Below are 15578 nucleotides of genomic sequence, written 5' to 3' on the forward strand. Positions count from 1 at the left end.
CCCAGAGAGGCAGCAAATCATACCTTACATATAGCGTTTCCCAGGAGAGCGCCCCCTGTTGCTAGGTGATCGCTGGATTCTAAGTGCATGCTCTCGCTCACAGCTGCTTCCACCTGCCCAAAGGCAGCGATCCTCTCCGCTTCCACGTCCGCGCCGTAGCATCTGTCCACAGGCTGGGCGAAAAACTGGCAGGGCACCGGCTGCATCTGGGGGTCTTCTGGGCGTGACAGGCGGGGCGACGCTAACTCCGGCTCCGGGGAATTGGAGAAACTTTCCGAGGCTGAGCGCTGTAATGCAAAAAAATAAGAAATTCAGCTGGTTATTCCTTCCATAAAATAAAATTTATTTTGTAAGTTTAAAGCAGAGTTTCACCCAAACATGGAAGCTCCACTTATCTGCCCCCCCCCCCCTTCCGATGCCACATTTGGCACCTTTCAAGGGGGAAAGGGTACCTGCCGGGGCAAAGTCCCTCAGAAGTTGGGCCCCCCCCTCCTCCTTCCTCTGCCACCGGGCCAGTTAGAAGGCGCAACGCCAGGGCGGCTGATGGGGGGGGGGGGGGACCACTAGTCCTCCTGTAGGGGGCCCGGGCACACAGGGGGGCCCCAACAGCACAGGGAATCGGTGCTGTCAGGCGGAGGGGCTTGTTTACTTTTGCTTAATTAGTCATGACTAAGCCCTGTGGGTGGGGTGAAATGCGTTGGATGGGTGTGGCCTGAATGGAGCTAGGCTGAAGTTGCTTACACTCGTCTCATACTTGGGTTCATTTTGGAGTGAATTTGCTTTTTTTTCCTATTTTTATGTGTTCATATTGAGCCAGGACAGGCTCTTTCCACGCTGGGACCCTTTATGTTTGTGTCGCCAAAATCAATTTGAATGGGGACCTGGAACGGCACTCTAAGCTTTCTCATTTTATGGTCACCAAGAACAAAAACGGTCTACTTCCTAGACTGCCTGTCCTAGGGTGACAACGCTCACTCGCCTTGCTGTACTTAAGAGCAACGTTGTCACCCTAGGACAAAACTACACTCCCCTCCTCTCATCTCCAAAGCATGGAGGGGCGCTGTTCTGCAGTTCACTGAGATAGCTGGGAACAATGTAACTGATAAGAGTGCAGCACAGGCATCTCTAAATGTTAGATCCAAGTCTGTATCCAGATCGAGTGACAGCCCCATCCGAACAGCTATAAAAAAAAGGGGTTTGAGGACACTGCTATAAAAAAAAGGGGGGCCGAGGATGCTGCTATAAAAAGAGGTTGAGGTCAGTGCTTTGAAGAAGGTACTGTGACATGAAAGGGGGAACTGTGACGTAAAGGGGGAGAAACTGTGACGTGAAGGGGGACTGTGATGTGTAGGGGGGTCTGAGGACACTGATGTAAAGGGGGGGCTGTGATGTGTAGGATGATCTGAGGACACTGATGTAAAGGGGGGGGACTGTGATGTGTAGGGGGGTCTGAGGACACTGATGTATAGGGGGGACAGTGATGTGCAGGGGGGACTGAGGATACTGATGTAAAGGGGGGACTGTGCTATGTAGGGGGTACTGACTACACTGATGTAAAGGGGGGACTGGGATGTGTAGGGGGGGACTTCGGCACTGATGTATAGGGGGGACAGTGATGTGCAGGGGGGTTAGAGGACACTGATGTAAAGGGGGGACTGTGCTGTGCAGGGGGGACTGACTACACTGATGTAAAGGGGGGACTGTGATGTGTAGGGGTGTCTGAGGACACTGATGTAAAGGGGGGACTGTGCTGTGTAGGGGGGTCTGAGGACACTGATGTAAGGGGGGGTGATATAAATGTCTGTGTGTGTGGGGGGGGGGGCTGCAATGTAAAGGAGTCATTGGACAGAAATACAATTCCGCCCTGTGAAGGAAGAAAATGTAACTAATTGGACCTCCGTGAATTGTAGTTCGATGCCCCGATATACACTTTCCCCGGGTGACATCTGTAGCAATGAGCGGAATTTATAGAACAGACTGAATATACAGTAATACGCCTGTACAGAGCTCTATGGGAGGGAGGGAGCCAATTACAGGAGCAGGGGGAAGAGGATCATGGCAGGTCATGGTCACATACAGCAAAGGGAACATCTCAATGGTGTTCCTTCTATGGCGGATTTGGTTACCTACCTTCCTGGTGGGACTGGTGTTGAGTTGGTTCCGCCGACACGCATCATTCTCCACCGCAGCGATGATCTCATCGGCTATGGATTGGGCTTGGAGGTTGCTGGGTGAATGGCTGGCCACAGGGGACAGATCGACCGTGTGACCTCCAGGAGATATGGGGTCGTCGCAGACCTGCAAACACAGCAAGAAGGTCAGCGCTGAGACTCGGCACGGGATGCCGGTTCAGAGAGGTGCACAGAAAACAGCTTTAAAAGGAAACTTAAAGTGGTTGTAAAGCCTCCTATATCTTCTACATAAGTTGATCTTATGTTCATCTGCAGTTGTCTTCTCTTCTCTACATCCATTCAAAGTGCAGAATTTATACAGCTTGCTGAGCTTTCAGAAAGCAGGGGGCGGGGAGCTGAGGTTATACTCTGCAGAGCTTAGCAAGAGCTGATTGGAGGGAAGGGAAGGGAAGGAAAGGAAAGGGAAGAGAAGGGAGGGGAAAGGAGGGGAAGGAAAGGCAAGGCAAGGAAAGGAAAGGAAAGGAAAGGAAAGGAAAGGAAAGGAAAGGAAAGGAAAGGAAAGGAAAGGAAAGGAAAGGAAAGAGGAAAGGAAAGGGAGTGAAAGGGAAGGAAAGGAAAGGAAAGGAAAGGGAAGGGAAGGGAGTGAAAGGGAAGGGAAGGGAGTGGAAGGGAAGAGAAGGGAGTGGAAGGGAAGGGAAGGAAAGGAAAGGGAGTGAAAGTGAAGGGAGTGGAAGGGAAGGAAAGGGAAGGGAGTGGAAGGAAAGGGAAGGGAGTGGAATGGAAGGAAAGGGGAGGGAAGGAAAGGGAAGGGAAGGAAAGGAAAGGAAAGGGAAGGAAAGGGAAGGGAAGGGAGTGGAGGGGAAGGAAAGGGAAGGGAATGGAAGGGAAGGGAAGGGAAGGGAGTGAAAGGGAAGGGAGTGGAAGGGAAGGGAGTGGAAGGGAAGGAAAGGGAAGGGAGTGGAAGGGAAGGGAGTGGAGGGGAAGGAAAGGGAGTGGAGGGGAAGGAAAGGGAGTGGAAGGGAAGGAAAGGAAAGGGAAGGGAGTGGAAGGGAAGGAAAGGGAAGGGAAGGGAGTGGAAGGGAAGGGAGTGGAGGGGAAGGAAAGGGAAGGGAGTGGAAGGGAAGGGAAGGAAAGGGAAGGTAGTGGAAGGGAAGGGAGGGGGTGGGAGAAAAGGGAGGGGAGGGGAAGGGAAGGGAAGGAAAGGGAAGGGAAGGAAAGGGAAGGGAGTGGAGGGGAAGGAAAGGGAAGGGAATGGAAGGGAAGGGAAGGAAAGGGAAGGAAAGGGAAGGGAGTGAAAGGGAAGGGAGTGGAAGGGAAGGAAAGGGAAGGGAGTGGAAGGGAAGGGAAGGGAGTGGAGGGGAAGGAAAGGGAGTGGAGGGGAAGGAAAGGGAGTGGAAGGGAAGGGAAGGGAAGGGAAGGAAAGGAAAGGGAAGGGAGTGGAAGGAAAGGAAAGGGAAGGGAGTGGAAGGGAAGGGAGTGGAGGGGAAGGAAAGGGAAGGGAGTGGAAGGGAAGGGAGTGGAGGGGAAGGAAAGGGAAGGGAGTGGAAGGGAAGGGAGTGGAAGGGAAGGAAAGGAAAGGAAAGGGAAGGGAAGGAAAGGGAAGGAAGGGAGTGGAAGGGAAGGGAAGGAAAGGGAAGGTAGTGGAAGGGAAGGGAGGGGGTGGGAGAAAAGGGATGTGAAGGGAAGGGAAGGGAGGGGGAGGGAAGGGAGGGGAGGGGAGGGGAAGGGAATGGATGGGTCACCCCCCTCACCTTTCACACAGCACACAGGAAGAGAACTGAGGCTGTCAATCAAAGGCTGTGTGCTGGAGCTCCCTCCCCTGTCACCTTTATCTCTTGGTGTCACATAATCCTGTCAGAAGTGGCTCATGCAGATAGCAGAGGAAGGAAGCAGCAGACAGAAAGGACACTTAGTGCTCTGGACTGAGACAAATACACAATATTGAGGGATAAGCTTTGTTCAGATTTCATGTCTGAGGTTTACAACCACTTTAATTATTTATATTACATTTTTTAGTAGCAGAGCTTTTATTTATTTTTTTTTTGCAACAGCATCACAGCAATAAAAAGGGTGCAAAAAAAGGGGTCACAGACAGAAAAAAAATCCTGACCAAAAATAAAAATAAAAAAAATAGAGCAAAGTCACTGAGTGCTCCCTCCAGTGGTCAGTCAAATGAGTTCCTGCTGTGTGGCGCTGTACAGTTACAGCACTCTACTGCTCTTCTATGCTCCATGATGCCCAATCTGCGCTCGAGGGCCACATGTGGCGCTGTGGTACTTATTGTGCGTCTCTCAGACCCCAGAAGTCAGAAGTGGGAGCATTGATTCCTAAAGGTGTCAAATTCCTAAACGTATAATTCCTATTGGTGATCTCTACTACAGAGACCCCCGTGTCTGGCCACACCTGTCCACAGTCTCAGACCATCATTTCCTCCCCCATGTCTGCAGTCTCATTCAGTGTTATATATGCTGAGAATTATGTTGGACCCCTTAGTGATGTTCGGGTCACAGCGGAGGCCCCCTGTACCTCATACACTGACAGCCGCTATATTATTTTCTGTTCTATTCTATTCTAATTTGAATTTATTATATTCGAAATTCGGAAGAAGGTTCAATTTTTTCTATTTTATTCTAGTCTATTCTTTTATTTTCTATTATATTATTTTCTATTGTATTTCAATTATAATTTATTCTATTTGAAATTTAAATTTCAGTAGTTGTTTATATTCTTTTTATTTTTTCTATTCTATTTTTTTGTTCTAGTCTATTCTTTTATTTTCTGTTCTATTCTTTTCATTTCTTTTATATTCTTTTCCATTCTATTTAAAGTAGAATTTGTTCTATTTGATATTCAAATTTTGGAAGAAGGTTAAATTCTATTTTATTCTTTTATTTTCTATTCTATTTTTTCTTTTCTATTCTATTCTATTCAAATTCTATTTTTTCTTATTTAAAATTCAAATTTCAGTAGTTGGTTATATTCTTTTTATTTTATTCTATTCTACTTTTTTCTATTCTATTCTTTTATTTTCTGTTATATTCTTTTCATTTCTATTATATTCTTTTCTATTCTAATCGAATTTGAATTTATTCTATTTGAAATTCAAATTTTGGAAGAAGGTTAAATTCTATTTTATTCAATTCTATTCTTTTTTCCAATCTCATCTCTTATTTTCTATTCCATTTTTTTTCTATTCTATTCTATTCAAATTGTAATTTATTCTATTTGAAATTCAAATTTCAGTAGTTGGTTATATTCTTTTTATTTTATTCCATTCTATGTTTTTTTTCTATTCTATTCATTTATTTTCTGTTCTATTATTTTAATTTCTATTATAGTCTTTTCTATTCAAATTTGAATTTATTCTATTAAAAATTCCAATGTCGGAAGAAGGTTAAATTCTATTTTATTCTATTCTTTTATTTTTTGTTCTATTCTTTTCTTTTATATTTTTCTATTCTATTCGACTTTGAATGTATTCTTTTCCAAATTCGAATTTCGGAAGATTAAATATTTTATTCTATTCTATTTTTTTTTTTTTATTTTCCAATAAAGGCTTTTATTAATAAACATTTGCAAACATATACAACACATTATTCTATTAAAAATTCCAATGTCGGAAGAAGGTTAAATTCTAGTTTATTCTATTCTTTTTTTTCTATTCTATTCATTTTCTATTCTATTCTATTTTTTTTTCTTTTCTATTGTATTCAAATTCTAATTTATTCTTTTTTGATTTCGAATTTCAGTAGTTGGTTATATTCCATTATTCTATTCTAGTTGTATTCTATTATTTTATTTTCTATTCTATTCTGTTTTGTTCTACTCTATTCTTTCTATTATATTCTTTTATTTTCTATTTTATTATTTTCTATTCTTTTATTTTGTTCTGTTTTACTTTATTATATTGTATTCTTTTATTTTCTATTCTAATATGTTCTTTTCTATTCTAGTTCTTTATTTTCTATTCTATGTTATTCTATATATATATATTATTCAAATTCAGTTCCAACGATTCAAATTTCAAAACTATTTGAACTACAATGTCATACGAAACTTTGTTCTGTTATTTCAGATTTGTTTAGATTAGTTACTATTGTAATTTGAAATTTCCAAATAACGAAAAATTAATCTAAAAATTTTAATTTGGTTTCTCTGAATGGGAAGCAGAGGGGAAGGGTGGACATAGCTGCTCTGTGCGCTGCTTTCTCCTCTGCCCCAGCCTTGCCATAAACCAGTCAGGTATAAATAATACAGATAGGTTCAGAAGGTGTCATGCATCTCCTTGGACTTAACTCATAGTGTGACTACTACAAAAAATCAATAACAATTAGCGGAACACAACTAAAATAAAAATCAAAAATATTGGTTGCTGCGAACACCTCAAAGTGTTTTCATCCCACTCTATATATAGCAACTAAACTCAGAGAATAGTGTAGGGCAACTTAAATATCAGTATATCTATATAATCACTATAAAACCAAAGGTAAAGGGCAATCAGTGCAATAAAAATATGTATCAACTCTAATTTCAAATGCTATCACCGTGCTAGAATGACTTCATCCCAATGGACTAATTCAACAAATAAACTATATTACCGAAAGTATTGGGACGCCTCCTTTACACACACATGAAATTTAATGGCATCCCAGTCTTAGACCGTAGGGTTCAATATTGGGTTGGCCCACCCTTTGCAGCTATAACAGCTTCAACTCTTCTGGGAAGGCTGTCCACAAGGTTTAGGAGTGTCTATGGGAATGTTTCACCATTCTTCCAGAAGCGCATTTGTGAGGTTAGGCACTGATGTTGGATGAGAAGGCTTGTCTTGCAGTCTCCAATCTAATTCATCCCACAGGTGTTCTATCGGATTGAGGTCAGGAGGACTCTGTGCAGGCCAGTCAAGTTCCTCCACCCCAAACTCGCTCATCCATGTCTTTATGGACCTTGCTTTGTGCACGTGTCCAAATCATTTGGTGGGGGGGGGGGGGGATTATGGTGCGGGGGTTGTTTTTCAGGGGTTGGGCTTGGCCCCTTAGTTCCAGTGAAGGGAACTCTTAAGGCGTCAGCATACCAAGACATTTTGGACAATTTCATGCTCCCAACTTTGTGGGAGGAGTTTGGGGATGGCCCCTTCCTGTTCCAACATGACTGCACACCAGTGCACAAAGCAAGGTCCATAAAGAGAAGCCAAGGCCCCTTAGTTCCAGTGAAGGAAACTCTTAAGGCATTTAGACATTTTGGACAATTTTATGCTCCCAACTTTGTGGGAAGAGTTTGGGGATGGCCCCTCCCTGTTCCCTGTCTTTATGGACCTTGCTTTGTGCACTGGTGCGCAGTCATGTTGGAACAGGGAGGGGCCTTGCAAATAGAAAGCCAGGTCTATTTTTTTGGTGTCCAATGTGAGGTCCAAGGTATGAACCAGCTCTCCTAATCCAACATCAGTACCTGACCTCACAACTGGGCACAAACTCCCAGACACCCCAAAACATCCCTACTGAACACCTTTGAGATGAGTTGGAACACCAATTGCGTGTTAGAGATTTTTTTTTTGGCACCCAGGGTGGGGTCTAAGGTTTGAGCCAGCACTTCTCATCCAATATCAGTATCTGGCCTCACAAATGGGCACAAATTCCCAGACACCCTCCAAAATCTTGTGGAAAGTTTTCCCAGAAGAGTGGATGTTGTTATACCTGCAAAGGGGAACAACCCCACATTAATGGCCATCGTGGGAAGAGCAACTCTATATTATTGGCCATTGGGGGAGGGGCAACTTTATATTAATGATCATAAGGGGGAGGTGGCAACACCATTGGCCATAGAGGGAGGCGTGGCAATTACATATTAACGGCCATTGGGGGAAGGAGCAACTCCATAATAACGGCCATTGGGGTGGGATGAGAATTCTATCTTAATGGCAATGAATGAGGATCATTTCCATATTAACGGCCATTGGGGGAGGGGCAACTCTATATTAATGACCACAGGGGGAAAAGTGGCAACACCACTGGCCATGGCGGGTGGCGTGGCAATTCCATATTAACGGCCATGGGGGGGGGGGGAGCAACTCTATATTAAGGGCCATAGAGGGAGAGGCGGAAACACCATTGGCCATGAGGGGAGGGGTGGCAATTCCATAGTAACAGCCATGGGGTGAGGGGCAACTCCATATTAACAGCCACTGGCGGAGGGTCAACTCCATATTAACAGCCGCTGGCAGAGGGTCAACTCCATATTAACAGCCGGTGGCGGAGGGTCAACTCCATATTAACAACCACTGGTGGAGGGTCAACTCCATATTAACAGCCACTGGCAGAGGGTCAACTCCATATTAACAGCCATTGGGGGGGAGGCAACTCCATATTAACAGCCATTGGAGGAGGGTCAACTCCATATTAACAGCCATTGGTGGAGGGTCAATTCCATATTAACAGCCATTGCTGGAGGGTCAACTCCATATTAACAGCCATTGGCGGAGGGTCTACTCCATATTAACAGCCATTGGGGGGGAGGCAACTCCATATTAACAGCCACTGGCAGAGGGTCAACTCCATATTAACAGCCATTGGGGGGGAGGCAACTCCATATTAACAGCCATTGGAGGAGGGTCAACTCCATATTAACAGCCATTGGTGGAGGGTCAATTCCATATTAACAGCCATTGCTGGAGGGTCAACTCCATATTAACAGCCATTGGCGGAGGGTCTACTCCATATTAACAGCCATTGGGGGAGAGGCAACTCCATATTAACAGCCATTGGAGGAGGGTCAACTGCATATTAACAGCCACTGGCGGAGGGTCAACTCCATATTAACAGCCACTGGAGGAGGGTCAACTGCATATTAACAGCCACTGGCGGAGGGTCAACTCCATATTAACAGCCATTGGTGGAGGGTCTACTCCATATTAACACCCATTGGGGGAGAGGCAACTCCATATTAACAGCCATTGGGGGAGAGGCAACTCCATATAAACAGCCATTGGGGGAGAGGCAACTCCATATTCACGGCCATAGTTTTGGAATAGGATGTCCAACAAGCTCATACAGGTGTGATGGTCAGGTCAGGTGTCCACAGACTTTTGGCTGTTTCTATGGAATCCCCCTCTTGCTGCTCCTTGGCTATTGAGGGAATTCAGCAGCATTCTGGGCCTGGGAGGAAGCAATTCAATAGAGGTAAGTGGACGGCTGTCCTAGGGTGAATCTGCTGCAGAATCGCCCCATTTGACATTGGGTCGGAAAAAAGACAAAAAGGATAATTTAAAATAAATAAAATTTAAAAAAAAATAGAGTTTTAGAAGAAAAAAGTGCACTGACCGGCGCTACGTCCTCCTGGCTCTGCAGAGGTACTGGGGCCGGCTGCCGCACAATGTAATTGATTTGGCCCACGATGGTTTGCTGGACGTGCTGCGGCTGTTTGCTCTGGTTGATCTGTACATTGGACGGCTGGCTCTGCAGGAGAAGCTCCAGGCCCTTCTGCATCTGCTCCAACTCAAACTGCTGGTTGATGATGTCCAGGCTGTTGTGCATGACTTGCTCATGGGTGGCGTCAGATGAGCCTAGCGCCGCCGGGGCCTGACCTTGGTGCCGCTGCTGCTGCACGTGACTGACGCTGTGCACCGGGCCCAGCTGCATCTGCACAGACGGGGCCTGCAGGGTGGCAGCTGTGGTCAGCGGGATGGTCGTGTGTACTTGGGTGAAATCTTGAGTGGTCACGGCACAGATTGGGGCCACGCTCTGTACGGTGGGCTGGATGGTGGCTGCTCTCTGCTGCTGACTCTCTGACCAGAAGGATGTGCTGTCCTGTTCACTGTGCGGCTGCTGGGTCAACCATGGCTGGATGACCCTCAGGGGGCGGGAGGGACATTTCTGCTCCTTGGCCGCACTATACTGGAGGGGCTGCACCGCCTGCTGCTTGATGGTGGTAGAGTGGGTGAAGTTGACATGGTGGCTGATGGTGCTGTTGACCGGCTGGCTCTTGGTGATGGACGGCAAGGTGTGACAGTGGGCACAGCATACCGGGGTGGGGCACTGGACGGTGGGGGTGAAGTTCTGAGTGCTACTAAGGGGGGTCAGATGGGGGGTGCTGGTGATGGGGGTTTGGTGGTGACCCTGATAGTAAGATGACTGCAGGTCTTCCACTGGTGCATAGCTGGGGACCTCCGAGGGCGCTAAGTGCGCAGGATCAGTCAGTATACACCCTGGAGAAGAAAATGTGTAAAACATGTGAGATCGTCTGCAAAAGGTAACAGAAATTTATACAACAAAATATTTTATGTCACCTTAACAACACATCACTTATATAACACGTCAAAGAGTAATCCAACTTAACAACTGCAACCAAAACTTTATTACTTCATCGGGTTTTTCTGACTGACTGACCCTGGATATGTTTAACGTCTAGACATGCGCAGTTTGCTTAGTTCCAAATCAAATTTCGGACAAAAGTTTTGTTATTTGAAGATTCGGATGCATTTGAATACCCGAATTTACAACAGTGACAAATTTAAACAAATTTGAAATAACAAAACTAAATTTCAGCCGAAATTCAAATCATATTAGAAAGCAAAGTCAAATTTGAGAACAAATTTGAAGTATGAAGATATTACTGACTATTGCTGATTTCCTTCAACGTATTGGTGTTAGAAAATAGGGGTTTTCTGAAATCTGAAAAGAATAGCAATCCATCCTCTCTGCCAATCCCTCTACTGGCCTCCATTCAGAGTCCTCCACCCCTCTCTGCCAATCCCTCCTCTGCCTTCTATTCAGTGTCCTTTATCCTTCTCTGCCAATCACTCCACTGCCTTCCATTCAGTGTCTTCCCCTCTCTGCCAATTCCTCCACTGCGTTTCATTCAGTGTCCTCCACCCTCTCTGCCAATCCCTCCACTCCCTTCCATTCAATGTCCTCCACCCTCTCTGCCAATCCCTACCCTGCCTTCCATTCAGTGTTCTGCATCCCTCTCTGCCAATCCCTCCACTACCTTTCACCCTTCTCTGCCAATCTCTCCACTGCCTTCCATTCAGTGTCTTCCATCCCTCTCTGCCAGTCCCTCCACTGCCTTCCATTCAGTATCCTCCATCCCTCTCTGCCAGTCCCTCCACTGCCTTCCATTCAGTGTCCTCCACCCCTCTCTGCCAATCATTCCACTGGCCTCAGTTCAGTGTCCCCCACCCCTCTCTGCCAGTCCCTCCACTGCCTTTCATTCTGTGTTCTCCATTCCTCTCTGCCAATCACTCCATGGGCCCCCATTCAATGTCACTCACCCCTCTCTGCCAATCCATCCACTGGCTTCCATTCAGTGTCCTCCACCCCTCTCTGCCAATCCCACCACTGCCTTCTATTTAGTGTCCTCCATTCCTCTCTGCCAATCACTCAACTGCCTTTCATTCAGTGTCCTCCACCCCTCTCTGCCAGTCCTTCCACTGCCTTCCATTCAGTGTCCCCTCCGTTCTCTGCAAGTCTCTCCACTGTCTTCCTTTCAGTGTCCTCCACCCCTCTCTGCCAATCCCTCCACTGCCCTTTCATTCAGTGTCCTCCACCCCTCTCTGCCAGTCCCTCCACTGCCCTTTCATTCAGTGTCCCCTCCATTCTCTGCCAGTCTCTCCACTGTCTTCCTTTCAGTGTCCTCCACCCCTCTCTGCCAATCCCTCCACTGCCCTTTCATTCAGTGTCCTCCACCCCTCTCTGTCAGTCCCTCCACTGCCTTCCTTTCAGTGTCCTCCATTCCTCTCTGCCAATCACTCCACTGCCTTCCATTCAGTGTCCACCACCCCTCTCTGCCAGTCCCTCCACTGCCTTCCTTTCAGTGTCCTCCACCCCTCTCTGCCAGTCCCTCCACTGCCTTCCTTTCAGTGTCCTCCACCCCTCTCTGCCAGTCCCTCCACTGCCTTCCTTTCAGTGTCCTCCACCCCTCTCTGCCAGTTGCTCCACTGCCTTCCATTCTGTGTCCTCCACCCCTCTCTTCTAATCCCTCCACTGCCTTCTATTCAGTGTCCTCCACCCCTCTCTGCCAATCTCTCTATTGCCTTCAAATTAGTGCCCTCCATCCCTCTCTGCCAATCACTCCACTGGCCTCTGTTCAGTGTCTCCAACCCCACTCTGCCAATTCCTCCACTGCATTCCATTCAGTGTTCTCCACCCCCCCTCTGCTAATCTCTCCACTGCCTTCCATTCAGTGTCCTCCGCCCCCCTCTGCTAATCTCTCCACTGCCTTCCATTCAGTGTCCTCCACCCCTCTCTGCCAAACCCTCCACTGCCAACCAACTTTGCCTAAAAATATAACCAAGATCGTCCTCTCCACTCCTTTCAAGATCTTATGCCCTCTTGCTCCCTCATTACCTTCTCCCATGCTTATCTCCAGGACTTCTCCCAAGCCTCTCCCATCCTCTAGAACCCTCTACCCCAATCTGTCCAACTCTCTCCTACTCTGTCAACCTTTTGGTGATCCCTGAAAACTTGTTTCTAAAGGAAAGCCTATCCTACCTTTAAGTAATAAACTGAACTTTTAAATTTTCCATCATCGCGTACCCCACAATTGTTACCTTCATCATCTCCCCTCCCATTAGATTGTAAGCTCCCAAGAGCAGACCCTCTGGTCCCTCTTCTATTGAATTGCATTTTAAGTGTACTGTCTGCTTTGATATGTAAAGCATTGCACAAACTGTTGGCACTATATCAATTCTGTAGTTTGGAAACAATTACAATAAACATGATAGTAATAATAATGATAATACCCAAGTTTGATATATTTTTGGTCCAGACGGATGGCTCCCAGCTGAATTTCATCTTCAAGGGGCGTCCGAAATCCCCTCCACAGCTGGTCTCCAGGAGTCGCTGCATTTGGAATACAATCTGTTGGGAAAATATCACATTCAGGAAAAAACTTTCTGAGTTTAAAGTGCATTTCCACCTTTAGCATCCAAACATTGACAGCGCCAACTTCATATTCGTTACATGTTCCCATTCGCATATCGTAACAGAAAAATTAGGGATGCACTGATACCGTTCTTTTTACAGGTACGAATACCATACTTTTTTTTTAGTACTCGCCGATACCAATTACCGATATCTACCGCAATGGTTTTGTTTATCTACAAAGAACATGTATTTTTTTTAAATTTTGCACTTTTTTCAATGTGAAACGTGTAAATATATGTTAACCGCTTGCCGACCGCCGCACGACTATTTACTGCGGCGGTCAGCCCCTCACAGGCAAAGCGACGTAGTACTACGTCGCTAGCCTGTGAGGGTCTCAGGAGCGAGCGCGCGCCGCCGGAGGCGCGCTCCCGCTCCCGCGCGGTCACGGACCCCCCCGCGCGTGTGACCGGTGGACCCGATCGTCCGCCGGTCACTCGCAATCGTCAGTGGAGAGGGAGAAAGGCAGGCGGCTAATGTAAACAAGCCGCCTGTCATTCTTCCCTGTGTATGAATGGTGATCATACGGTTCTACTATGTAGGATCGTTGATCACTGTTCCTACACCTCAAGCCACAGCCAATCACAGTTAGAATCACGCCCCTAGGGACACACATAACCCCTCCCTCTCAAAAAAAAAGTTAACCCCTTCACTGCCAGTGTAATTTTACAGTAACAGTGCATATTTATAGCACTGATTACTGTAGTAATGTCACTGGTAACCCCAAAAGTGTCAAAAATGTCAGTCAAGGGTCCGATCTGTCTGCCCCAATGTCGCAGTACCGCAAAAAAAAATCGCAGATCGCCGCCATTACGCGTTAAATAAAAAAACAACAAAAATGACAAAAATCTTTCCCTTTGTTAGTAAACGCAATAACTTTTGCGCAAACCAACCAAAATACGCTTTTTGCGTTTTTTTTTTTTTTTTTACCAAACATAGGTAGCATAAAACAAATTGGCCGAAAATGTTAAAAAATTTTGATTTTTACATTTTTTTGGGGGGAATTTCATATAAAAAAATGTGAAAAATATTGTTATTTTTGCAAAATTGACGCTCTTTTTTTGTTTATAGCGCATGATCAAAAAATCGCACAGATGATCAAATACCACCAAAAGAAAGCTCTGTTTGTGGGAAAAAAAAGGACGTCAAATTCGTTTAGGTATAGCATCGCACGACCGCGCAATTGTCCGTTAAAGTCACGCAGTGCCGAATCGTAAAATAGGCCCTGGTCAGGAAGGAGGTAAAATCTTCCGGGGCTTAAGTGGTTTTAAAAGTGTAAAAATATTAACGAACAAAGCAAACAAAAAAAACATTTAATTATTAATAATTTATAAAACAGAAGTAAACAAAAAACAGTCAGCAGGAAAAGCAATTCATTAAATTGAGAAGGAGAATAAGAAGTTAATTAAGGCTGATTGGAGTAAATTAAGGATTAATAAGGGGTTAAGCAGATGAACATTTAATTAAAAAAAAAAAAAAAAAAAAATTGATTGATTTTCTTTTACTTGACAGGTTGCTTTAAACTGACTTCACCTGCAGATCAGCAGACCGCCGTTCTCTCTTCACGTGAAGCGATCACGGGTGTCCGGTCCCTCCAGGAGCATTCCCACAAACCGCCATACAGTCATACAGGTACAGCAATTCGCGGGAACCTGCTGCCCTGCCACTGTGTAACTGCGGCGGCTGGTCGGCAAGTGGTTAAAATGTAGCCATGTAGGCTCGAGGCGTGAGCCAGGTCTTCCTTTCCAACATCAGTACCTGACCTCACAAATGGCCACAAAATATTTGTACTGAACACCTTTGGGATGAACTGGAACACAGATTGCCAGCCAGGTCTTTTTTTGGTGCCCAACGTGGGGCTCGAGGCATGAGCCAGCTTTTCTCATTCACTACTTTCCGCAAACCGACGTACCTGTTACTTGTACGTTGGCTTGCAGAAATGGTTGCAGCGGGATGATATGCAGCTGCAGGCATCGCCCCGGGACTGTTCTTTAGAGCCGACGGTCAGCTTTCAGGAGATAACAGCTGATGCGGCTCAGCAGCCGCTCGGCCGTTATTCCAGCGAGCGGGAGGGGACGTCCCCCCGCCGCCTTCCGCGGCTCTGCCCAGGTCTCCCGTCCCACCAGGAGACCCGAGCAGCCAGCTGGCACGTCCGATCAGGCCCCCCAATGAAGTAACCCAGAAGGAACGTCACTTCCAGTTTACTCGGATGCTACCGGTGTTGATTTTAAAAAAGTGACAGTAATTAAAAATGCAGATTTTGGCATTTTGAATACTTTAACCACTTTGCCACTGCTCACTAGAGCCCTACTGCGGCAAAGTGGTTCATTATCGTCTGGCGACGTAGACCTACGTCGCCAGACACTCCCCCTTCTCGTCGACGCACGCGTGCCACCGGAGGCTCCCTTCCGCTGTATTCAGTCACAGCGGGAGTCGGGCCAGGGGGTCTCCAATAAAATTAACCCCTTCCCTGCCAGTGTCATTTTTACAGTAACAGTGCATATGTATAGCACTGATTACTGTAGAAATGTCA

General features: G+C 46.2%; 1 protein-coding gene across 1 annotated transcript in view; it reads right to left on the minus strand.

The window, feature by feature from the left end:
- TRIM66 (tripartite motif containing 66) overlaps positions 1-15578 on the minus strand; it is a gene marked incomplete at its 3' end in the record, with an annotated part of 66755 nt that overhangs the window by 25645 nt on the left and 25532 nt on the right. The window contains exons 7-10 of the mRNA XM_082270333.1: positions 12865-12982; positions 9446-10329; positions 2131-2298; positions 24-287 (exon numbers count right to left, since the gene is read on the minus strand). Coding sequence (XP_082126459.1) covers positions 24-287; positions 2131-2298; positions 9446-10329; positions 12865-12982 — 1434 coding nt within the window. The remainder of the gene's footprint in view (positions 1-23; positions 288-2130; positions 2299-9445; positions 10330-12864; positions 12983-15578) is intronic.

The sequence above is a fragment of the Pelophylax lessonae genome (genome assembly GCF_965119305.1).
Source record: "Pelophylax lessonae genome assembly, chromosome: 10".
Lineage (NCBI taxonomy): Eukaryota > Metazoa > Chordata > Amphibia > Anura > Ranidae > Pelophylax > Pelophylax lessonae.